This window comes from Zalophus californianus, chromosome 7, assembly GCF_009762305.2.
Source record: "Zalophus californianus isolate mZalCal1 chromosome 7, mZalCal1.pri.v2, whole genome shotgun sequence".
In the NCBI taxonomy this organism is placed as follows: Eukaryota; Metazoa; Chordata; class Mammalia; order Carnivora; family Otariidae; genus Zalophus; species Zalophus californianus.
In genome coordinates, this window is record NC_045601.1 from 107,940,537 (window position 1) to 107,966,995 (window position 26,459).

At 36.5% G+C, this 26,459-nt stretch overlaps 1 protein-coding gene across 7 annotated transcripts in view; it reads right to left on the reverse strand.

Moving 5' to 3' along the window:
- Positions 1-26,459, reverse strand: part of UBR2 (ubiquitin protein ligase E3 component n-recognin 2) — a 118,057-nt gene that overhangs the window by 39,001 nt on the left and 52,597 nt on the right. For 4 of the 7 annotated variants that reach the window (XM_027601321.2, XM_027601320.2, XM_027601318.2 and 1 more), the window contains exons 8-21: positions 26,128-26,248; positions 24,310-24,417; positions 23,748-23,836; positions 22,552-22,650; positions 12,803-12,966; positions 12,614-12,713; positions 10,239-10,367; positions 8,965-9,148; positions 6,476-6,537; positions 5,268-5,378; positions 4,208-4,273; positions 2,706-2,828; positions 2,502-2,565; positions 1,420-1,544 (exon numbers count right to left, since the gene is read on the reverse strand). In XM_027601321.2, the coding sequence (XP_027457122.1) occupies positions 1,420-1,544; positions 2,502-2,565; positions 2,706-2,828; positions 4,208-4,273; positions 5,268-5,378; positions 6,476-6,537; positions 8,965-9,148; positions 10,239-10,367; positions 12,614-12,713; positions 12,803-12,966; positions 22,552-22,650; positions 23,748-23,836; positions 24,310-24,417; positions 26,128-26,248 (1,545 nt within the window). Of the gene's footprint in view, positions 1-1,419; positions 1,545-2,501; positions 2,566-2,705; positions 2,829-4,207; positions 4,274-5,267; positions 5,379-6,475; positions 6,538-8,964; positions 9,149-10,238; positions 10,368-12,613; positions 12,714-12,802; positions 12,967-22,551; positions 22,651-22,720; positions 22,820-23,747; positions 23,837-24,309; positions 24,418-26,127; positions 26,249-26,459 lie in introns of those variants that run through there. The other 3 variants (XM_027601319.2, XR_003521310.1, XM_027601323.1) reach the window with 3 other exon arrangements.

A 26,459-nucleotide genomic window follows, 5' to 3' on the forward strand; every position in this document is an offset into this window, starting at 1 on the left:
AGCCTCAAGGAAATAAGGATCTCTCCTAACTACAAGTGTTCGGTATCTACCTGAAAAGCCCTGTGGCTGAAAAATAGGTGGCCAGGGAACTTGAGATCCTGGGACAAAAAACAGTTAACAATTAGCCTATGGGGGTGCCTGGGTGGCTCAGTCGTTGGGTGTCTGCCTTCAGCTCGGGTCGTGATCCCAGGGTCCTGGGATCGAGCCCCGCATCGGGCTCCCTGCTCAGCAGGAAGCCTGCTTCTCCCTCTCCCACTCCCCCTGCTTGTGTTCCCTCTCTCGCTGTGTCTTTCTCTGTCAAATAAATAAGATCTTAAAAAAAAAATAATAAAAGAAGCTGAAAGTGTGAATATGTTTAAAAAAAAACCAATTAGCCTATGAATGCCAATGTGAACATTACTTTACATTCACTAGAATGAAAGAGATGGCTCCCTAAGGGAGAGTTTTTGGATGCTTCAGAAGGAAAAAGCTCTGAAAAGCTTTAGTATCCTCAACACAGATGAGCAGATATTTCTCACTTCCTTCTCTAATATATTAAGTTTTAAAACATTATCTCCACCCATGGCAACTTTGTAGTAAGGACTCAATAATAACCCTGTCTACTGGATACATAAATTCAGTTTTCAAGATCAGGTTTACTTCTTTTTTTAAAGATTTTATTTATTTATTTGATAGAGAGAGACACAGTGAGAGAGGGAACACAAGCAGGGGGAGTGGGAGAGGGAGAAGCAGGCTTCCCGCTGAGCAGGGAGCCCGATGTGGGGCTCGATCCCAGGACCCTGGGATCATGACCTGAGCCGAAGGCAGACACTTAACGACTGTGCCACCCAAGTGCCCCAAGATCAGGTTTACTTTTATTTATTTTTATTTATTTATTTGAGAGAGAGAATGAGAGAGAGAGCATGAGAGGGGGGAGGGTCAGAGGGAGAAGCAGACTCCCTGCTGAGCAGGGAGCCCGTTGTGGGACTCAATCCTGGGACTCCAGGATCATGACCTGAGCCGAAGGCAGTCACTTAACCAACTGAGCCACCCAGGCGCCCAGGTTTACTTTTATTCAGTATCCTTATCTCTTCTAAGAATTCACTGTGAAAGATTCTACTTCTATGCTGCTTTCTATTCCCAATCACTAGTATTCTTTTTTTCCCCCCAGCATTAAAAAAAAAAAAAAAAATTAAAGTAACCTCTACGTCCAGTGTGGGGCTTGAACCCATGTAAGATCAAAGAGTCTCATGCTCTACTGACTGAGCCAGCCACGTGCCCCTCTAATTACTTCTAATAAGAGTGACTAGGAGTTATAGGTGTCCTAGAATTGTGGTCTTTACCACTGTGAAGAAGGTATACAGAAGTAAATCTAAACATACTAGCCTGACAGGAAGGGGAGAATTTCCATAATTTCTTTTTTAGGATGTAGGTACTTACATCTTCAGGTAAAGACTTCACCAATTCACTATGAGCCATAGGTTTGATGCTTAATTGATGGATAATCTCTCGCTTAATTTCATCTGTAGCATTTACCTGTCCAACTCCAGGACTAAATCTCTCTCCTGTCAATGCAAAAGTACATATACACACATTTAACATAATCACAATACTTAACACAATATATTTTTCTTTCTGTGCAGTGGGACAGTAAATAATTGGTTTGGCAGCAAACTAGGGTGAGAGCAGCTCCTAACCATACTTCTGAGGCTCAGACACAATAGGTGAGTGCAGGCTTTGGGTAGCAGAGAGAGAAAACTCTGGATGCTATTTTGAAAGAGTGGGATCAGAAGGCAGGAAGGGACTGGATGTAGTCAAAAACTGTTAGAGCAGTAGTTGTAACCAGAGGACTAGGAAACTGCTTTCATGCCATCTGCCACATGGTAGCAGGGAAGGAGAGCCTTCCTTTGACCTTCTATCTAGTGGCAAATAAAATCTCACTTTCTGAGACCTTCGTTAGTATCACCTCCTGACAGGAGCCAGGATTTTCTGCTCTATGGACTACAGAGTCAAAAATAGCAGAGGAGGTAGAGAAGGTAAAGAATAAAAGAACAGGAAAGGTGGAGGTGACAGGACTGAAAATACAGGCAAGAAGAGAAGAAATCTGCATCTACTAGCCACAGGTCTCTATTAACTTATTTTTTTTAATCATATCTAAAGCCAAGATGATAGTTCTGCACACAAAACCACAGAAAGAAACATACCTAAGATATAAAGTAACAGTAAATAGCTCCTAAATATCCTATTCTTACTTTGCCAAACTCTTCTGTCCTACTTTTTTCTCCCCAAAGAGCCTTTCAGATTATTCTGCTTCAGAACTTGTACTCTCTTGTTCTAAAGCACCATGGCACTCTCACTCTCAGTGCTACAGTAACCAGAAGGGAGAAAGAGATGGATGCTCTAATCTTCCCCTGAAGCTGAAGAACTGCTCAAACGAAAGAAACCTAGCTTAGAAATTCAGAACTATTTGTTATCACAAAAGCCAATGTAATTGATAAATGTCACAAACAATCCATACTCACCAACAAGCATTATAATGAGGTATAGCATTTCTTCTATTAGAGTGTTGTTTTGCTGAACTACATCCTGTAACAAGTGGAGGGGTGAGAAAGTTCAGGGATACAAATACAAACACTGTATTATCTCAGATGATTAACATAGCCAAAAAAAAAAAAAGAAAGATACTTCTTTAATGATGTATTATGGTCTTTTAAACATGCTCTTACCTTATGGGTAATCTCAGAGCTAAATCTTTTTCCATAGTCTGGAGTACTGAAAATCTGATAAAGTTCAAAGCGGCTGAGCATTATCATCAGGAAATGATTTGGATCCATCATGGAGACACCTGTCTTTTTTTTTTTTTTTTTTTTTAATGTTTGAGATAAAGGAAAAGAGAGAGGTCAAAAGGGCTACTAAACAATTAGTGAAAGATATTTTGGGTTGAATTAAGTGAAAATAGCTTACTTATTCACCAATCTCTATAAAAGATGAAAACCCACTTAGTCAAGTCCCTACCTGTGGAAGTTACAAGTGTGGACAAGAATCTAAGCTGGTAAAAAAAAGTATACACAAAACAAACCCCCCCCAACCCTACATATCAGAATAACATGTTCTCTTGCCTTTTAATTCTCTGAATTGACTGCAACCCTATGAATTCAGCTCTGACATTTTATCTCAGGGCTCTCTTATCACTGTCTAGTAGTGTATGGACTCTGAGAGAAATGTGCTATGGCAATTATGCTTCTAGTACTTTTTATTTACCTAATATTAAGCTCTTATCAAGAACTCTCAAATTAATTTTTGGTGATAAAAACTACCAACTGAAACAATAGCTTTTAAATATTAGTTTTAATTCTCCTTTAATTCCATTTGTATAAATTCTAAATCAACTTGGACTTTGTTTTGAGCCAATCATTTTTGAAATATACATTTCATAACCTTTTCTGTCATTTCAAAATCCATTCAGCAATAATATGGAAAAACCACTATGTGATAAGCATTGTGCTATGCACAATGGACAAAAAGAGACTAAGATATAGTTGCCATGGTTTAGTGGAGGGACAAAAAGTAAATAGGCAACCACGATCCAGAGCTACGAATGCTATGGTGGGGAAGAGCACCATGCTATGGGCCTTCCCAAATGGGATACTTAGCTACATTTCTGTGTGTCAGGGAAGGCTTTCCGGAGAAAGGGACACTAAACACTAAGACATAAAGGAAAACAAGTTACAAGGTGAACAGAAAAGGAAGGGGGTGGGGTAGGCAAACTAAGGAGCAAAAGAAATAAATGTGCAGAATTTAAGACTTAAGAGAGAGCATGGCAATTCAGGGAGTTTTAACACGGTTAAGTTTCACAAGCCTTGGAAATCAGTTTAAGGGGTTTGGGTCTTTAACCAGAGGACAATGAAAAAAGGATGGCTTTCAGGTTTCTGACTCAACTATACAACTGTACAGATTGTTAAACAATACACCAAGGTAGGAAACCCAAGACAGGAGGAAGGTATGGAGGGAATAAGAGGAGTTAGTTTGAATATGTTAAATCTGAGATGTGTCCAGGAAATCTAGATGGGAATGTTCTATAGGCTGCTAGCCATATGAGTTTGCAGCTCAGTAGACAGGGCTAGAGTTAAGAGATTTGGGAGTAATCGTAAGTGACTGGGTTCTGTGGAAATGACAAGAAGAAAAATGTTCCCTACAACCTGTAAGTTTAATACTTTTAATTCATTACCTGAAGCATTACTATATCCTTGTCAAACATTTCACGTCTGCATTTCACATTATGGTAGTAATAAATCTAAAAAAAAAATTAATTATATTGGGTAAATAGGTTTTTATTTGTGCAGCTCCCTCCTCTCCCCAGTCCCCAAGAGCACATGGGTTTAATACAAGTGTGAACGTGGGTGCACATGCATGAGTGCACATACACACACACACACACGTGCACACACACACACAATGTAGTTCTCTCAACAGTTAATACTATCTTAGCAGAGATTAATTAATTAGAAATTTCCAGATTTCAGTGTTCATGCTATGGTACACATTTTGCAGCCAGCTTTCTGGGTTTCCCCAACAAAGCTACTCTCCTGTAAGGTTTATGGCTATGAAAAATGAAAACAAAACCAAAACCTATGCCAAGCCTTGATAAGGTCTAAAAATAAAACCTCAATTTCAGAGCTATTAATAGAACTTTTTTTTGATTGAAGTATAGTTGACACACAGCATTCCATTAGTCTCAGGTGTACAACATAGTGACTGGACAAGTCTACATGTTATGCTCTGCTCACCACAAGTGTAGCTCCCACTGGTCACCATTTAACACTCTCACAATACCACTGACTATATTCCCTATGCTGTGCCTTTCATCTTCGTGACTTACTCATTCCATAATTGGAAACTTGTACCTCCCACTATGCTTCACCCATTTTACCCATCCCCCTACCCCTTACCCTCTGGCAACCATCAGTTTCTAAGAACTTTCAACTTTTACCACAATTTTATTTAAATAGATGAAATCTGGATTTTTATTATGTTTTGTAAAACTGTTCTAAAAATGATCTCAAGTTAAAAATCAAGAAAATTAAGTTCATTTCTACTTTGATATTGTTTCTTGACAAAGTATGAATAAAAGTTCTAAGAAACTTTTTGGTTTAACATTAATCTTCTTGAACAATTTTAACATAGATAACTCAACTTTCAGTGACTTAAGTACGTTGAAAATTACAACCGTCACAGAAGCCGAAGGAAGAGATGGATTGAAAAGTCTTCATAAACTAAAAAACACTTACCTGGTTTACTAGAGAGAACCCATTTCTTCTCCACATGCCTGCATGTACTTGGGCACATAAAACAAGACATCTAAGAGGGTGTTCTATCAACATGGGTGGGCTAAGTTCACTCTGTATATACAAAAAAAAAAAAATTAAAATCCATAAAAATCTCAACTCTATAAAGAAGACAGGGTGATAGGGATGGAAACTGTATCAAACGGTAGTTAAAATTAAAATAAAAGTATGTTTATGTGATGGTTAATTTTGTGTCAACTTGGCTAGGCCGTGGTACCCAGTTTTTGATTAACGCTAGTCCACGTGTTGCTGTGAAAAGTATTTTGTAGATGTGATTAGCATTTAAATCAAATACACTCTGAGTTAAGCACATTACTCTCTGTAATGTAGGTGGACTTCATCCAATTAGTTCAAAGCCTTAAAAGAAACACTGAAGTCCCCCCAACCAGGGATGAAGAAATTCTGTTTCCAGAATGCCTCTGGACCTCAGACTACAATATCAACTCTTCCTTGGGTCTCCGGCCTGCTGGACTACCATGCAGGCATATTTCAGACTTGCCAGGCCCCAAAACTGCATAAGCCAATTGCTTACAATAAATCAAATTTTTTCTCTTTTTCTCTCTCCATACTTACATACCCATGTGCACATGCATGTGCACACAACCTTCTATTGGTTCTGTTTTTCTGCGGAACCCTGATTAATAAAATTTGTTTCAAAGTGATTTCAAGTACATGGAACATAATAAAAATATGCATTTACTTTTTTAATATTTGATTTATTTGAGAGAGAGACAGAAATAGTGACAGAGATAGCAAGAGAGAGCACAAGCAGAGAGAAGTGGGAGAAGCAGGCTCCCAGCTGAGCAGGGAGCCCAATGTGGGGCTCGATCCCAGGACTCAGAGATCATGACCCGAGCTGAAGGCAGATGCTCAACCGACTGAGCCACCCAGGTGCCCCTAGGTATTTACTTTTATTTTTTAATTTTAAAAAGATTTTATTTATTTCTTTGACAGAGAGAGACACAATGAGAGAGGGAACACAAGGAGGGGGAGCGGGACAGGGAGAAGCAGGCTTCCCGCTTAGCAGGGAGCCCGATGTGGGGCTCGATCCCAGGACCCTGGGATCATGACCTGAGCCGAGGGCAGGCGCTTAACGACTGAGCCACCCAGGTGTCCCTAGGCATTTACTTTTAAATGTTAGGATTACTTACTAGAGGAAGGAGCTCTGGAAATTTATATGCGACTTCACTTTTGCTTAATAATACATGTAAACCTGCATAGGAGAACAAACGAAAAAGCATTTCTACAACTGCAAATCATTTAGAAAAAAAGTCCTAAATATTCACTCAACTTTGTATCTAACTACTCTTTCTCTTTGGGAACCTATCCCATTACAAATTAAGATAAAAAATGAATTGCATCTATAAATGAAGCTTTTTGAATTGATATTCTCATGAACCTCTGTGTCAAAGGTACACTTAGAGCTAAAGTCCTAATTACATTTACTAATACACACCGATGACATTTTATATAAGTAAATGTCAGATATACAAACACGGCAGAAGCAGTTCTATAATTATCAAACAATTTATGTATGTTATGTCCACTTTAAGGGGCATACTTCACTGGGCTGTGGAGTTTGTTCCCATTTAAAGTATAGCAGGAGAGATCCTTCTGGCAAGTGAACAGAGAGACTAGTCCTGGGATTCGTGGTCCATGCTGATCCTGACCGCAGATTTAAGTTCCCCAGAACTTCCAGCGTAAGATCAAAGCCTCTCTAGTTCCTAACTGCAAAGGGCTCTTACATAGCTCAACCTTGCTTAATTCTGTTAACTAAGAATTAAGTGTACTGTTTATGTTGTTGTCTACACAGAGAATGCTTTTTACAATCTTATCAATAGGTGAGGCCACTTGGTCAAGCCTGGCTTGAGGCTTTTGTATCCAAGACCTGCATCATGAGTCTCATTCTGACAACCGGCACTTGACATCTGCCACTCGAGCTCCATTAGTACACACACCAAGTTGTTCTTGAACTGTTTTGTGTGTGTTTTCTTAGTAAGCTCTTCAATTAGATTATAAGCATTTAGGCCAAGCTTTATCAAACACAGTCAGCAGAATGCTCAAAAATGTTCACTGAGGTCTGAGAGCAGTAAAGACCTAGGCAGAAACGAGTATAACTCTCATTTCTATATAACTATCAACATTGGCCTCCAACATACAACCAGATTTTTAAAGGCAGCAAAGACCAGCAGCTGAGTTGTAAATAGGACCAACATTCCTGCATCCCAGCTGAATACTTTCCCACAACACCATGCTGTCACCTGCTCCCATCAATTATCAACAGGTTCAGCATGCTCAAAGCACTTATGGAAACAAAACAGGGCCTGAACAAGTTTCATACTAAGTACTTCTTTGCTGCTCCATTTGTTGCATTACTGACATTTAGATGTCTAAGTTTCCTTAAATCTCTACAACTTCCATAAGACTGTTGGAATGCTAGGCTCTAGCAGCAAGAAAATGTGACAATACTCAGAAAAATGAAAAAAAAATGCATTCAGAAAAAAGGATTATTACTCCTGTCCCATGGACTTTAAAAGGATGATAATGGATACTAGAACTAGCTCTATGCCCACAAATTTGATAACTTAGATGAAATAAAACAATTTCTCAAAAAACACGAACTACCAAAACTCCTAAAAGGAGAAACATAACTAGAACTAACCTGTACCCATTAAAGAAATTGAATCAGTAATTAATGACCTTCCAAAAAAGAAAGTATCAAATCCATATGGTTTCACTGAGGAACTCTACCAAACATTTAAGGAAGAAATGGCATCAATTCTCCACAATCTCTTACACACACACACACATTTTCACATATTATTCAGCCACATACTTAAGATAAACTACAAATTCTGCAATGAGTAAAAATAGCTACCTTTACAACTTTTCTACTCTCACAGTTAAAAGTGGAACTAAAGGGAACAGCAGTATGTGAGTAGGATAAGAATTCCGGCAATCAAGAAATATGGAAGGAAGCTACATCGAAAAGAGTCTGTAGACAGAGATGGACAAGTGCATATTCTAAGTTTTTGGCTGCTGCAAGGTGGCGGCTTCAAATACTCTACCAAGTATAAAGGGCTTGTAAATCAACTACTTATGATTAAAAAACTCTCATTCCAATGTGGGACTCACTCTTGACCTGCTGCTTCAAAACGTTATCAATAAATGACTAAAAAACAGCTTAGAGGGAAAGAAAAAAAAATTTAGGGTGGTTTCAATTTATCAGCAATCACTTAAGTGATAGGGTGATTTGAATGGTAACAACACAGACTCTGAATGTGAGTTGAGTTAGGCACATGGTATATATGTGGTAAGCATGTGATATGTGCAGTTTAGAAGTCTGACGCAGCACCATGGTACAGTCGTTATAAACATGGCTTCTGGGGCCAAAGCACCTCACAATTCCTACTCTCTTTCTTGCTGCACGACCCTAAGGAAGTCACTTCTATGTCTCAGTCTTCCCCTCTGTGAAGCAAATTTACTAATACCTACCTCATAGGCTGATGTGTGGTGATTAAATAAGTCAATGCTTATAAAACTCTCAGTATAATGTATAGTAAGTATTCAGTAAATATTAACCACAAACAACAATTTAAAAGATAATTTCAGGGTTCTTTTTTGGGGAGAAATGCTTTACCTGCAAGTAAGCGAGAAACTGGGAGGTGAATGCTAACTTTTTCTTGGGAAACACAGTATCTGATAGTTTCCACTGAATGTCCACAAATGCTTAACGTGATTGGTTGTTCACCATCAGTGAAACCACCATGACACTGCATCAATACAGCAAGGCATTTCTTGTAAGCTTCAATTAACACTTTTTCCTAAAAAAGAGGGTTTTCTGTAAGTTACTTCAAAGGCTGGGTTTCTACAACATTGAATAAGCACCTCAAATTCAACGATGAGTAAGTACCTCAGATATCAATATAGGCAACACCAAACTCAATCTTCCCTCCCCCAATATGGTCCCTCTTCCAGTGCCCTGTCTCAGGGAATGACATCTCCATACAGCTGTGGAAATCTAGAAGTTATTCCAATACCCTCCTTTCCCTCTGCCCAATCTATTACACTAAGCTGGCAATTTCATCTTCTAAATTTCTCTCAAATCTGGCCACTGATCATCTCCAGTAATTCAAAGGAAAGCCAACCATCTATTAAATCCCCTGCTTCTACTTCTGCCCTCTTCCATCTATTCCTAATTTTTAAAAAAACATGTAAACTGGATCATGTCACCTTTTCTAGCTTGGTAACCACTAGTGGCATCCCAACTCTATTAGAATAAAACCCAAACTTCGTTCCAGGGCCTCCAAGGCCTGCAAAGTCAGGCCCCTGTCCAGTTCTCTACCTTTAACCTCTGTGCTCCAACCTAAGCCTTCTCACAGCTCCTGGACCAACCATACTCTTTCTCATCACAGAACATGATGAGGCTGTCTCACAGTCAGGAATATTCTTTGCTCTTTGACCAGTTAACTCTTACACATAGTTCAGATCTCATAGAAGTCTTCTCTTACCTCTTAACTTACACAGGCTCTCATCTAGACTTTATAGCCAAAGGAAAGCAAAGTAATTTTAAGACAGAGAACAAATGAAACAGTTGTAAAGCTTTATTTTTGGATACATTTCTAAACTCTTCTTTTTATATGCTCAAAATCTAGATGAGATTATGGGAAAAAAATGTAGATTGTAACATAAGAGAAGAGAGAGAGTGGATCATTTATTCCTCTATTTTCCAAGTTTTTTCTAAGGCTTTGGAATTTTAACTTTTATGGAATTTATAGGTAAGAGAGGAAAAGATGTTATTTCATGAGGTAAGTATCACCACTATCCTCTCCAAATCTCCTCAGAATTCTTAGGAATCTATTTATTCCCCATCTTCCATTTATCGCCTACCGCCTACCCCTGGAAGAAACTCACGTCTAAAGCACACCAGTCCTGCATCATTGAAATGACATGTGTTAATTTCATTTGTAGTGTGAAGGCTGCCTCCCATTCTGGTTCCATTTCAATATGCTGTCCTACTTGACGTGTAATTGGATCCATTCCCTTAAAAGAAGCAAAAAGATTTTATTTTTATTTTATTTTAATTTTTAAAAAATTTTATTCATTTATATGACAGAGAGAGAGAGCACAAGCAGGCAGAATGGCAGGCAGAAGGAGAGGGAGAGAGCCCGACACGGGGCTCTATCCCAGGGTCCTGGGATCATGACCTAAGCCGAAGGCAGACGCTTAACAGACTGAGCCACCCAGGTGCCCCAAAAGAAGCAAAAAGATTTTAAATGGATTAAAATTACGTTTGTCCTCTTACATGGAAACTTAATATAGAAAAAATATATATTGATTATAAAAACATATAAAAGTTTTAACAAGAAGCTTCAAGTAGTATAAGAAGAAGTTCAACTCCCTAAATTACATGTTTATATATTAACATTCTCTAAAATATAAATTAAAAACCCCAGTATAGAACAAATATGTTTGAGGCAATCTTGCATATTTTTTTTTTAAAGATTTTACTTGTTTATTCATGAGAGACAGAGAGAGAGAGAAGCAGAGGGAGAAGCAGGCTCCCAAGGAGCAGGGAGCCTGATGTGGGACTCGATCCCAGGATCCCGGGATCATGACCTGAGCTGAAGGCAGACGCTTAACCATCTGAGCCACCCAGGTGCCCTTTGCATATGTTTTAAACAGTAAAATGTATACTTCACTGCAACGAGCCTTCAAATTATTTTTTAGCTCTATCATCTATAGACCAAACTGTTAGAAGAAATTAGACAGGCTTTTAAAATGTTACTGAATTTATAAGTATATTTTATGATATACTAGAATAAAGTTTTCATATTTATTCCTAATCTGCAACTAAAAGTTCTCATAGACTAAAAGAAAGCAACACAAAACAAAAAAACCAAAAAACCCAGAAATGCAAAACAAAAAGATAAAATAGTTTTATAAGAATATACATCTTTTAAAAAAGATTTTATTTATCTATTTGAGGGAGAGAGAAAGAGAGAGAGCATGAGCAGGGGAGAGGGACAGAGGGAGATGCAAAAGCAGGCTCCTCGCTGAGCAGGCGCCCCAAGAATATACAGTTTTGAAAGAATTTTAAATAAGAATATATGTTTCAGAAACTAGCTTAACAGGGCGCCTGAGTGGATCAGTTGGTTTAGAGTCTGCCTTTGGCTCAGGTCATGATCCCAGGGTCCTGGGATCAAGCCCCACGTCGGGCTCCCTGCTCAGTGGGGAGCCTGCTTCTCCCTCTCCCTCTGCCTGCTTGCACGCTCTCTCTGTCAAATAAATAAATAAAATCTTAAAAAAAAAAAAAAGAAACTAGCCTAACTACTCTCTTGGTGTGTCAGAACTGATTATAGAAAATAGAGGATACCTCAAGTATCTAAAATGACCAAAGTTTCTACAGATAGAAAAACATAGAAGTATTATGATAAATTAAACATCCCAACCCAACAAAAAAACCAGAATATTTTCCAAAAATGATAAGGTGATTTTGTTTATTTCTTGCTTAAGAAAGCCAGACAGCGGGGTGACTGCCTTCAGCTCAGGTCATGATCTTGGGAGTCCCAGGATCGAGTCCCACATCGGGCTCCCTGCTCAGTGGGGAGTCTGCTTCTCCCTCTGACCCTCCCCCCTCTCATGCTCTCTCTCTCTCTCAAATAAATAAGTAAATAAAATCTTAAAAAAAAAAAAAAGAAAGCCAGACAGCTACTAAAAGAATTATAATGGTACGGCTCAGATATTTTGGGATGACATCTACCTTCTTACAGTTAAAATCATATACCAGTTGGTTTCTGCTTCTAGATTCTGTTCTGTATGTGGGGGTGTTTCCAAAAAAGAGAATTAAACAGAGGGAAGCAAGTTCTATACTGTATTATATAAATATCATATCAAGGAGAGAAAAAGAATTATGGAAACATTAAAAATAAAAATTAAACATTATAGTTTCTTAATTACTAACGTCACAATACTTCCATGTAAGCATATTAAAAAGAGTAAACTTGCAATCCTCAAAGAAAGAATGTTAATGGTAACCAAAAGAACAACCAAATACAAAAGAATAGTAGATGCCAGAACTTTTGCTTAGATGTCATTCATTCTACACCATTCTAAGGGTTTCCAATTAAAAAGGAGCTTCTTGGTCCAAATTGTAGTCATCTAAATTATTCTTTTGGAAATGTGCCCCAAATGAAAACAATACATAGATAGAAAAGATGTTCAGTTCAATGAACCAAAAAGAAAAAAAAAAAAAGTGCTCCTCTTTAAAATGTTCCATTTATACATACCTGCATACATTTGAGTAATTCCAAAAAGGCATCAAATCCTTCTAGGAACTTCTGCCTCAGATCATCTGACCATTCAGTTGGTTTGCTAATTAACACATACCTGAACAAGATAAAAATAGCAATGAACATATGGGTAAACACTGACATATTACAAGATACAAGTGGTTGGATAATTAAACAAAAACTTACTTGAGATCTAAAATAAGGCTCTGAACTCTCCTAAACTTGAAGGCTTGTAAAGCAGTGTATCGTTCAAACTGAAATCTACCCTGGGCATCTCGATGTCTCAAATGATCCATAAAAGTCTTAATGATGATGGTCATTAGGTTTTCTTCTGTGATAAGCATCCGAGCCTAGAACAAAGTATATCAGAGTACACTGGTAATCAAAACCTATTAACTAGAAAGCTAAAAAAAAGTCACCAACATTGGTTAGCTCTTTGAAGTTTAAACCTTTTCCAATGCAACTATATAATATCATAAATGCATTACTGTGTATTTCTAAATAACAATTACTTACTCCAATTGCCACGTGTATGAAGCAACAATTATATCACGGAGAAAGATGCCAGAATGTTAGGAGACAGATCCAAGGCTCATTATTCAAAGACAATTCAGGGTGGGGGGGTCTGAACCAGGCTGCAAATTTCCTTAACTGAGACATTTAGACACCTATAATGGTATGGTATAATTATTCTAGGATCCAGAGGTTCATATCACAGCTTCTGTAGAACTCAGTATGAAACTCTATTTCCTCTTAATCTCCTTTTAAAACTTTTTTGGTTTTGTTTCTATGTATAGATACACATAGCTATGTATTTTTGAATAAGCAAATACATTTAAATGATGCAAAAAAACCCCCAACAAACAAAAACCAACAACAACAAAAAAAAACAGGTAAAAAGTCTCCTAGCTCCCAAGGTCCCCCTTGCAAAGGCAATCTCTGTTAGCAGTTTTCTTGCATAGTCTTCCAGAAATGGAAGAATACATATATGTATACACATACACATATATACATTTATAATATATGGGTTAAGTGTTACTAAGTAAATAGAAGTATGCATATATTTAACTATATCTATTTCTCATCCTCAAAGGATAGTGTATTATAAACACTGTTCTTCACTTGTTTTTTAACTTCATGTATTTTAGAGACTGTCCCATATCAGTTCATGTAAATTCCCTCATTTGTCATAACCATCACCAGGTATTTTTTTCTATCATACTTTATTTAACCAGGCAGGCCCTGAATGGTGAGACATGAGACATTTGGGTTTTTTCCAGTCTTAGTGCTATTTATTCCAAAAGATGTTGCAATGAATATTAGCTGTGTATAATTGCAAGGATAATTATAGAATAATTTTCTAGAAGTGGAATTACAAGGTTAAAGTGTATGTACATGGGCGCCTGGGTGGCTCAGTTGGTTAAGCGACTGCCTTCGGCTCAGGTCATGATCCTGGAGTCCCGGGATCGAGTCCCACATCGGGCTTCCTGCTCAGCAGGGAGTCTGCTTCTCCCTCTGACCCTCTTCCCTCTCGTGCTTTCTATCTCTCATTCTCTCTCTCTGAAATAAATAAATAAAATCTTTAAAAAAAAAAAGTGTATGTACATTATAAATTTTACTGATATCATCAAATTGTCTCCACAAAGAAGTTTGCCAATTTATATGTCCATCTACAGTGTGTGCCTTTCCCCTCATGCTTTCAGTAACACAATGCAACTTTAAACATTTTGATCTTTGCCATTCTGATGATTTTAACTTACATCTTACTATGAATGAAGTTGGACATTATTTTATAAAAATTTGCATTTCCTATTCTGCTCCATAATAAAGTCAAAATGTCTAATATTATTTGAATACCTCATTATTACTCTGCTATAAAAGATCATGAATTTTCCCCTATTTTTCTAGCCTAACTAGGTTCAAGTGTATTATTGGTGTTGGGGGAACTATTTAACTAGGTCTCTCATTAATCAATCAGCAACATAGAAAGTTGCATCAAAGAGTAGGACAGGAGTGCCTGGGTGGCTCAGTCGGTTGAGCATCTGACTTCTTGATTTTGGCTCAGGTCATCATCTCAGGGTCATGGGATCAAGCCACCTGTCAGGCTCCATACTTCTCTCCCTCTCTCTGTCCCTCCCCCTGCCCGCGCACGCTCTCTTTCTCTCAAATAAATAAATCTTAAAAAAAAAAAGGACAAAAAAGTGAAGAAGATAGAAGTCTAAGACTATAGTAAAGTTGTGTTCTAATGTAAAAGTTCTGAGGTCATCAGATAAAGAGAAAATCTATATAGTTAAATATTCCTTTGAAAAACTCAAAAGTCATCATCACATTGCCAGGACACAGGCCCTAAGAACCTCAAAAATCAACAGGATTAACTACTGTTCATTTTCCTACATAGTGAAGACTAAGGTCAAGTTTGAAGAAGAGGTGTTGATAGGTTAAGATAAAAAGATATTCCTTTTTGGTTTTTTGTTTGCTGTATTAGTTGATTTTGAGAAACTTAAATGAGTATAATGCAATTTGACTACGAAAAACCTCTGAACATGCTTACAAGACTTACAACCAATAGTTGAAGGAAGTCTGGGAGAGAGAATTTATTTTTTTAAAGATTTATTTACTTATTTACTTGACAGAGAGGGAACACAAGCAGGGGGAGTGGGAGAGGGAGAAGCAGGCTCCTCGCTGAGCAGGGAGCCCGATGTGGGACTCAATCCCAGAACTCTGGGATCATGACCTGAGCCGAAGGAAGACGCTTAATGACTGAGCCACCCAGGTGCCCCTGGAACAGATAATTTAATATTGGTAGAATGTAAATCCCACCAACCAAAGCATTTATTTAGCATTTTCAGTTTCAGATGAATGTTAAAAGAGATGGTTTATCCACTGCATAATTTTGTTTTGGATTATGATTGTCATGGGTGCCAACTTAAAAAAAAAATCAATAAGATGCCCATTAGTACTGTCCCACTGAAAGAGGAGAGTTATTCAAGGCATTTCTACTTCTAAAAAGAAAACTAGAGAAAGCATATTTTCCAAAGTTACAACAGAAAAGAAGAACAAAACACTTTAAGTGCTTGGCTTTATCACCTCATGCCTAGATTATCGCTAAACTTTCAAGATAATCTTTGACATTAAATATCTAACATTATTATATAGTTCTAGTACTTCTTATCACCCTAAAAAACTGCTTAATTCTTAAATGCCTACAATTCTCTTTGCTTTAAAATATATTACTGTGGAATGCTTCGGTGGCTCAGTCATTAAGTGTCTGCCTTCGGTTCAGGTTATGATCCTAGGGTCCTGGGATTGAGTCCCACATCAAGTTTAGGAAGCCGGCTTCTCCCTCTCCCATTCCCCCTGCTTGTGTCCCTGCTCTCGCTATCTCTCTGTGTCAAATAAATAAAACCTTTAAAAAAAAATAATAAAAAAACATTTCTGCTACTCACCTTAATTACAATTTTATTCATTTTATGTAATTTGTATTCAATCTTGTGTTGCAAGGCTCATTACATATTCAAAATGGGCCACAGTCCCTGCTAAGACTCTGAAAAATCTTTATTTTTTATGAAGATTTTATTTATTTATTTATTTTGAGAGAGAGCGTGCACAGCAGGAGGGGCAGGGGCAGAGGGAGAGCCAGAATTCCAAGCAGACTCCACAATGAGCACAGGGCCCAACATGGGGCTCAATCTCACCACCCTGAGATCAGGACTTGAGCTGAAATCAAGAGTCGGATGACCAAACTGACTGAACCACCCAGGTGCCCCTCTGAAAAACATTATTGAATAATAATGGCCTGTGAACATACTTTTAGTTAAACTAAACATGATAGAGCATAAAGGGTAATGTTGACTATAAATTAGGGCACATTTAATAAAAACAATTTAGAACAAAGTAAGAACTGTTAATCACTTGAATTATTAGTATTGGTTCTTGACCAGCCTATTTAAAAATGAAGACTGAATTTTCAGTTAACCCAAAAGACCAATATATGGGATTCTATTACTGATATATTACATTTCACTAATATCTCGGCAATTGATTTTTAAGCAGGGATAGGCAGATGAATTACTAATGGTGCTTTTCCAAGAAACTATCCATGTACTCTTCTGCTTCCAGTCATGATGGAAGAAACTTGAGGCTGACCAACATTTCCCCCCAAGAACAACCAGAAAAGATCAATTAGGAAAAAAAGTTTGAAATCATCAGAGAGCTGCTGAGGCAGTAAGAATTCGAGGGGATAAAACCATAGAGAAGGGCCACGGCAGAGGGAGATGAGCCAAAAACCTGCAGCTGCTTTTCCTTCAGCATCTGACTCTTCTGGGAGCAGGGCAAAATGAGATGGAAGATCCTGGGAAAGAGTCTGACAACACTGCTAACAGGGAGAAAAACCTAAGTTTAGCTGGTGTGGGGAGTGGGGTGGCCAGGACTCTAGTAAGAACAGAAGGGTAGGAATGGAGTCCAACTTCCTTTCAGCTTTCCCCATAAGACATCTGCAAAATTCTGAAGCTGTGCAGGCCTTAGAAATCTAAGAGCAGAAAGACTAGAAGAGCAAAGGAGCAATGTGGCAGTTTTAGCAAGCGGAGGAAACAAAACTAGTTCAGGACCCTAGAGAGGGGAAGAACTCAAGTGAACTCTCTAGGCTCTTGACTGGGAACCCTTAGAGGGTAATGTTGCAGGGGTGAGGATGACTCAGAAGACAGAGTCTAGCCAAAACAACCTGGAGTCATGTCAATTCCTAACTAGACTAAGGTGATGGGCCTCATTCCAGCTGCCTAACATTAAGGGGAATCTTCTTAGGATAAAGATATCATGCAGTGTCTAAGATTTTGTAATAAAAAACATCCTACCAGAAGGCAATGAGAAAGAGAATGGGGCAGAAGCCTTATTTTTTTTTTTAAAGATGTTATTTATTTATTTGACAGAGAGAGATACAGTGGGAGAGGGAACACAAGCAGGGGGAGAGGGAGAAGGAGCAGCAGACTCCCGCTAAGCAGGGAGCCCGATGTGGGGCTCGATCCCAGGACCCTGAGATCATGACCTGAGCCGAAGGCAGACACTTAACCGACTGAGCCACCCAGGCGCCCCAGAAACCATATTTGAGGAGAGAATGACTCCAAAATTTCCAAAACTGAGAAAGCCACCAGCATAGGGATACAATATCTACAAACTCCAATATCTGTAAAGAAAATCAAACCTACATAAATCATAGCAAGACTGCTGAAACCTAAGACAAATGTCAATAAAAAGTTATTAAGCATTTCAAATGACTAAAAAATCAAAAGGGGCAAAAATATAAAAGAATTTAAATAGGAATAAAACTACAAATGATCTAGATAATGACATTATCAGACTATGACTTTAAGATTTTATTTATCCATTTTAGAGAGAGAAAGAGAGCATGTGTGTGTGAGCAGAGGGAGGGGCAGAGGAAGAGAATCCCAAGCAGACTCCATACTGAGCACAGAGCCTGACATGGGGCTCGATGCCACAACCCTGAGATCAAGACCTGAGTTGAAATCAAGAATCGGAAGCTTAAATGACTGAGCCACCGCTGGGTGTGGAGCCTGCTTGAGATTCTCTCTCTCCTTCTCTCTCTGCCCCTCCCTCCACTCCCCACACTCTCTCTCTTAAAAAAAAAAAAAAGTTAAAAATGTAACAATGGAAAAGACATACTATGCAAACACTAACCAAAAAAAGGAGTTGTTGCTGTAGTATCAGATAAATTACTTTAAGTGAGGAGTATTATCTGAGATGAAAAAAATAATTCATAATGATAAAAGGATTAATCTAGGAGGTACAATTCTAAATCTGTATGTATTCAATAACATAAATATATATAAAGCAGGTATATAAAAACAGAACTAAAAGGAAAAAGACAAATCCAACGATCACTGTGGGAAACTCTAAGATACTTCAATAGTTGGCGGAACAAGAAAATTAGTAAGTATATAAGACACAATGAAAATGAACAAACCTGACCTAAGTGACATACAGAAACACTGCACCCAATGATAAGAGAATATACATTATTTTCAAGTTCACATAGGATATTTATCAAAACTGAAAACATTCTGGTCCATAAAGCTAGACTCAACAGAGGACTGAAATCAGCATGTTCTCTGACCACAGTGAAATTAAGCTAGAATTTGTAACAAAATAATTAGAAAATGCCCAGCTGTTTTGAAATTTAGCAATATATCTCTAAGAAGTATAATCACAAAGAAGAACAAATGGGTCAAGGAAGAGATCACGAAGGAACTCAGTGAATTTTTGGAACTGTATAGTAAAAATAAGACATTACAAACTTGTGGGATGCAGCTAACGTTATGATTAGATGGAAACTTAAGCATTAAATGCCCTTATCAGGAAAGAAAGACTGAAAGCCAACAATTTAAACATCTATCTCAAGAAATTACAGAAAGAATGGTAGTCATCATATGGTGAATAAAAGCAGGAATCTTATTCCTGATCTCAGGGGAAAAGCTTTTAATACTCATGTTACGTAGAATGTTCTTAGGTACTCTATCAGATTAAAGTTCTCTTTCATTCGTAGGTATGAGGTATTTTTTGTTTTAAATTACGAGTGTTGAATTTTCATTAATTTGGAAAAAGCACTTGATGTAATTTTTTTTCTGTCCATTAATAAGGTGAGTTATGCCAGCTGATTTTTTCCCCCCAAATGTTATATGCTACTCTTTCGTTAAGGGAAAAAACCAAACTTGGTTGTGATGTATTATCCTTTTTCTATATTGCCTGATTTGATTTGTGCAACCTCATCTGTGAGAGAGATTAGATGGTAATTTTCTTATACATTGCCTTGTTGGGTTTTGGTATCAAGATAACAGAGAATTCAATTAAACTGGGCAGTATATTCTCTTTCTCTGTTTTCTGGAAAAGTTTATGTAAGACAGGTACTATTTCTTAAATATTTGGAAGGATTCTCCAGTGTAGCCACTTGGGCCTGGGGACTTGTGAGAAGATTTTTATAATAATTAAAAATTTCTGTTTCTTGTTTCTCTTTTAATAACCTGTGGGTTTTCTTAGGAATCTGTTCATTTCACCCAAATTTCCAATTATACTGATTTAAGTTGGTTCCAATACTGTCTTATTTTCTACTTAATATCTGTAAGGCCTATACTTTTTTGCAGCCCTTTTTAAAATTAAGGTTTTCTATTTTATATTAGTCTTTCTAGATATCTATTCCTTTTCCTTGTTTTAAAAGAACCAACCCTTGGTTGTACTGATTTTTTTCTTATGTATATTTGCTTTGTTTTATTAATTTCTGCTCTTTATTATTTCCCTTTTTCTACTTTCTTTAGACAAAAGACCTAAGCTCTCACAATGGCCTTGCCCATTCCATCTTCAACCCTATCCCCAAACTCAGTGATGTCATTGACCATTTTCTTCATTTATCTAGCAACACTGGCCTGTTTGGGATTCTTTCTTCCAAAATGCCAAGTGCACATTCATCTCAGAACTTTTGTACTTGCCCAGGAAGCTCTTCCACCGGTTAGTCACATTACTCATCTCTCACTTTCTTCAGGTTCCTGTACAAACACTACTTCTCTGAGAGGCCTTCTGATAACCTTGTATAAAATATGACCTTTTCACAGTCACTCTCTATCCCCTTAGCCTGCTTTTCTACTTCATAGCACTTACCAACACTTGATTTATAAATGGTATACAACTGTTTGTATATCTGTCTCTTCCCAATTAGACTATAAATTCCATGGGAACAGGGACTTTTGTCTGCTTCGTTTACTGCAGTATTTATCTCCGGAGTCCACAACAGTACCTACTCAGTAAAGGTGCTAAATAAGTAAGTTCTGAATAAATGAGTACATATGCTATTTGTCTACTGTTTTAACTAAAGGAATCAGACAAGAAACAAAAAATAAAAGTTGAAATATTAGAACAAAAATTACTTGTAGATTACTCAAAATCCCAAGGAATCAACACAAAATATTAGAAGAAATGTTAATTAAGAGGACCAGACAGATACAAGATGGCATTTTATATCAGTGCTTTTCCTACATACCAGACATAGCCAGATAAAAAATGTGTAAGACCCGTAACAAAAGAACTATGAAGTTTGTAATAAGAGCATAATATAAAACTTAATAAATGAGGACAAATTATGTTCCTGGATGAGGATACTCAATATTGCAAAGATATCAGTTCTTCCCAAAGTATCTTTAAATACATTTTCAATCAAAATCCTAATGTGTTTTTTTGTGATTTTAGTTCATCTTAAAAAAAAAAAGCCTGAGAACATTAAAGAAATTATTTGAAAAGAAAAATGGAAGATTTAGCCCTACAAGATATCAAAACAGAATATTAAGCTAAAATTATTAAAACTGGGTACTGACATGGAAATGGACAAACAGATCAATGGAGGATGCACAGATAGGAACACACATGGGAATATCCCAGAGACTTCTCAAACATCCCTGACTAAAATGAAAGCCATCGCTTTCTCTCTTCACAAATCCTACTCGTTTTCCAAAACCCCCTGTCCAAGTGGCATGACATCCACTGGGCTGCAAGTCACAAACCTGGGAGTCATCTTTACCCTTTCCCTCCAATCGAACAACCAATCACCAACTGATCCCTCAAACCCAAGTCTGGCCAATTCTGTAGCTTTTACCACTTAAATCTCTCTCACAACTCATATCCACTGTCACAATCCCAGCTCAAGTTACCACCAATTCTTGTCTGGATCATTGCATCAGCTTCTAATTAGGTTCCCCATACTCACTTTTGCCCCCCTGTCAATTTGTTCTCCAAATTACAAACAGCATAGCATGATCTTTTAAAAATCACAAACATGATGATGTAAATGCCACTTAAAACTCTTCACTGCTTTCCCATAAAACCAAAATCCTTCACTTGGCCTATAGTATCTCATTAGTGGGTACAGACAGCTTCAACTGTACTAGAATACATCCTTCAACATAAAGGTAATCCTGGGAAAAACACTCGTTAAAAACAAATAAATAAACAAAAAAACTGGAAAATGCAACTTTTTAAGGAAAATAACCCTAGAATACTACACAATTAAGTACCTGCCTTCGTTTCTGGTCTCATTTTATTCCATATTGAAAGATCTTCAACTGTGCTGGTTTTCCTTCTGTTTCCTGGGTAGGAACTTTCCTACTTCAGGACCTGCTTAAGTGTTGGTCCCTTTAAATGAACTTTCCTTCATGACCCCACATAATGGTGCCTTCCTTACAGAATCCCTCTCTGAACTTTGGGAAAAGGTCAGATCTCTCTATTATTCTCTTGCAAAACAACCAAATTCTTAGTTTTCATTATAATTTTAATTAACCAATTCTGTGAGTCTTTCCCATTATTTTAAGTTCCATGAGGGCAAGGACCACATCTGTTTTTGTTCACCGCTGTATTCCCAAAGCTTAGAACTGTGCTCAATCAATAATAGATTTCAAAACATTTTTGTTAAGTAACTTAAATATGAATTTTAATTACTGAATAGCACTAAAACACAGTGATGCTTTCCCAGGCAACTAGTAAAACTTAGTATAAGACCACCCACAATCACTGTGATTCAATTGCCTTAGCTACCCCTTCCCCTACTGGGGGGAAGGGAGCTTCTCAAAATGCGAGATTATATATAATATGCTGTTTCTAATGTATACATTTGTTAAACCAAACTGCTTAATTTTTAACTTACCAGTTCAAAACCTCAGGGAAGTAGTGAGAGAATGTACAGATTAAGTTTAAATGATTTTTTCTTTCTAGATTACATACTGAAGGCTATGTTCTAGTATGGCTGAAGGTGTCTGAAGTCCAATCACCCATTAATAAAACATTATTCTATTCAGGAATATACAGATCTTCATTCTCTAGTATTTTAAAGCTTTACTTCTGTCAATGGCAAACAAGAAAGTTCTTCTTAGTCTTTTAGTACTTACAAGTGAAGGAACCGTGAATATCTGAACCGAGAGGTCTGCGATTGAAAACTCTCTGTCGTGGTCATCTGTCACATAATCACTCTGCAAACGCTCATAGTTCTATTAAGAAGGCAAAAAAAGGCAAGGAGTGCCAGCTATCAGTTACAAAGAAAAGGCAAGCACTACTCACCAGAGTAGGTGCGGTGAAGAACTGGACAGACAGAGCAGTCACGGACACTGCTCGCTCGTGATCATCATCCATAAAATCTCTCTGCAACTGCTGGTAATTCTAAACAACAAGGGGGAGATTCACCTCTAATCCACTTTGACCAAATGTTTAAGGATTATAATGAAAAGTCAGTGCTGGAGGAGTCAATAAGATAACACTGCTATGAGAATGATAACGAAATGACTTCTACCAATAAATTTTGTATAAATACTGATTCACTATATAGTCTTCTTGAGCACAATGGCAATTTATGAGCTCAAATAGGAGTAACAGCTTCTAAAATCCTGGGATGTTACTGTACACCAGTAGGGCTAAACCACAGCAGCTCTACATGGTCTCTCATGAAACCAGATTTTTGTTTCTTATGGATATATATCAGAATCACCTGATGGCTCTTTCCAAGTACACATGCTTGGAACCCATTCTTGGTGAATTTGTCTCATTAAGTTTGAGAATGGGACACAAAGACATATATTTTGAAAGAGCTCCCCATATTATCCTTACATGCTTCCTTGATTAAGAACTCCTAATTCAGGTGAATTAAAAAAATAAACACATACAATGAAAAGGGAGAAGAATATAATTCAACAATATTGACAACCAAGAGTTCATGATTCTTAAATCACATCCATATATACATGTCATTTCAGCTAAGATTATCTTTCCCTTATACAAATTTTAATGGGAATAATATCATACATAATTCACAATGGCATAGGTTTAAATTCTTCATTTATCATTTGATATCATATACATTTCACAGTTGGGTATTTGTATCCAGGTGATGAAAAAAAAGCCTTACTGCTGGAATTATATTCTATTTATAAAAGATAAAAAGATCATCTACTGAAGTTTCTTAGAATTTAAAATCAACACAGTGACATATTACTATTAGTTGCTAATATTATAAAGCCTGGATATAATCATGGATTATATTTACTCTGTATATAACCTACTTTGTTAAATTTCAAACTGAGAGACTACTTACCTTTGCAAATCGAACAGCAAACAATTTCTTGTATTTCAAATCCATAAGTAGACTGCTCATAAACAACTGATGATACACACTCCTAGCACCTTTTACAAAAAGAGTAGATGTAAACTAAGAATGTATCAAACAAGCCAAAAATTACATTTTCAAAGTTTTTATATGTTCAAATGTATTTTAAGTCTCAAGAGCAAAACTCTAAATGTGTTCTTCAGTATAAAATGTTTGCAATCTGCTTTTTTTAAAAAGTATTTTATTTTTATTTATTTGAGAGTGAGCATAAGCAGGGAGGCAAGGCAGAGAGAAGCAGACTGCTTCTTAAAAAATTAGTTCTTCTAAAAATAGTTTTCTAACAAAATATAAAGGTTATTTAATTTGGGTCATGGACTCCAAAACCTGTTTATGTTTTTTCCAAATAATAAGACTACATGTGCTAATTCTAAAAACTATAAATATATTTAATAAATGCCTTCCCAAATGAAAAAATAAAAAAACCAAAAAAACCTTTTCCCAATTACTTATTTAAGGTTCTCCTATACCTTGAGAGTAGTTAAAAGATTACCTTTCCACAATTTGGAATCATTAAGCATCAATCTGTCCACTAGAGAAGAGTTTTCACCATCTGGCCCTTCTTGTAAACCAACTTGACATAAAATGCGGCGAAGCCCATCTTAAAACAGGAAGAAAAGTAGTCAATGAAATAGGAACTTCAAGTATTAAAATAAAATGACATTTTAATAGAAATGTTCCAGTGAACCTATAGAGTTTTACATGTTTACTAACTGGTCAAATTTATTCAGGAAAAGTAAACATATTAACATTTTCACAAAAAGGAGAAAAATTCCAAATCCTGCATTATACACCAACACTTATTCCAAAATACTGAAATATAAGCCTGTCAGAAGGGCAACAACCTCTTATGCTGTAAAAAATTTAAATACAGTTCTTTAAGCACCTATGTTAATTAAACCAGATTATAATAAAATTGTTACATCCCATGATAATTGAAGGTAGGTATAATATATAATTGTGCTACCATTTAAAAAAAAGAATGCATGGCCTCTGTACTATAATAAATACCAGTCCATTTATCAGTGCTATGCAAAATGTTTCCACTCATTAAACAAATGTTCCCTGTGAGCCTATGTGTACCTACGATGTGAAAGGTCCTGGAAAACAAAGTCCTACATCTTCTAAATGCTGAACTTAAAAAAAAAAAGTTCTTCAAATATTAACATAAGCATTAACATAACCAAAACTTTAATACCTTTATGTTTCATGCTTATAATTAAAATCAGTTTTTAGTCTTCTATAAACATACAAAATCAGGAAAAAAATGGAGTAATTTTAAAATTATAAAAGTGACCAAAGAGAAATTGTTTATAAAGCTAAAGAGAAATACGTATATAAATATTAAATAAGAGACAAAATCTTTAAATAATTAAGGGTAAATATCTCCAAAAAATTTTGGCAGGAAATTGCTTCCATGATACTATTCATTACTACTCTAGCACAGAACTTGGTGCATAGGTATCCAATGGAAAACACCAAAACAAAAGATTGAGGATAAGAAAAATAATTGGAGAGACATTTAAAAAGTCAAGCAAACATGGTCTCCTAAATTTCAATACCTCCATATTTTTTCAACTGTCCGTTCACAATGTGGCAATGCTCTTTTAATACAAATATTTTAGAATTCTCTTTATAATAAACATCAGAATGTCATTTATCCAAACCACTTCTCTTGCTTTCTAAAGAACAGTATGACAGATAGCTTAGATCTATTCCTATTTTTCTCTTTAGTGTTCTATTTTATATACCAAACTTGTATTTTTGGCATTAGCCATGTGGGTTCTTCATTCTGTTAAAACATTAAAAAGATTATCTAATTTGTGGAATGTGGAAAGACAAAAAATACCAAATATAAATCAGTAACTTCAAATCTGCAAGTGTTTGGAGTTGCAAATTATCAGTAATCAAAAGTTGGAGGAGTTAAAACAAAAGATATCAGCATTAGTGTTGCATCCTTTAAACTGCTAATCATTTAGATTTTATTTACAGTAGTATTTTCCAGCTTGCTCAGTAGAACAGAGTTCCACAGAATGGGGTTAAAAAAAAAAAAAAGGTTCTTTTATTAAGTCTGTGAGATTTAGATTTCATTAGCATATTAAAGTCATTTACTATTGTTTAACCCAGTATTTCCTGCATTTATTTGAACACAGAATCCTTTGTATGCATATAAAAAAATCCTGTGGATCAAAATTTGAGAAACATGGGTTTTTCTGTGCATAAAGATATTCTGAGGTGGTATTTTAAAATGTGAAATTAAAGCAAGAAATTATTTCACTTGATATTTTTTCCAAAAGTTTTTTGAACCTACCTGAATATCCAATAATACTTCCCAGCCACGACAAAAGTTTCAAACCAAAATTCTGATGTGCGACAATAGACGAATGCATAACTTGAACTTTGAGTGGTTTTGTCTGTCTACTGGTATTTCTCTTAAAAAGAAATGGCAGAATGAAAAAACAAAAAGGCTATCTTATAGAAAAAAGCTAGTATTTTTATTTAATATAATTATACTCTCATCATTACATGAGAATTTTTTTTCATGTATGAGTATAAGAAAAATACCACTTGGCTTGCTTTACTCAGATCCTAATTTAGGATCTAGAAAGAATCTTAGGATTCTTACAAAAAAGTAAGAAGTTA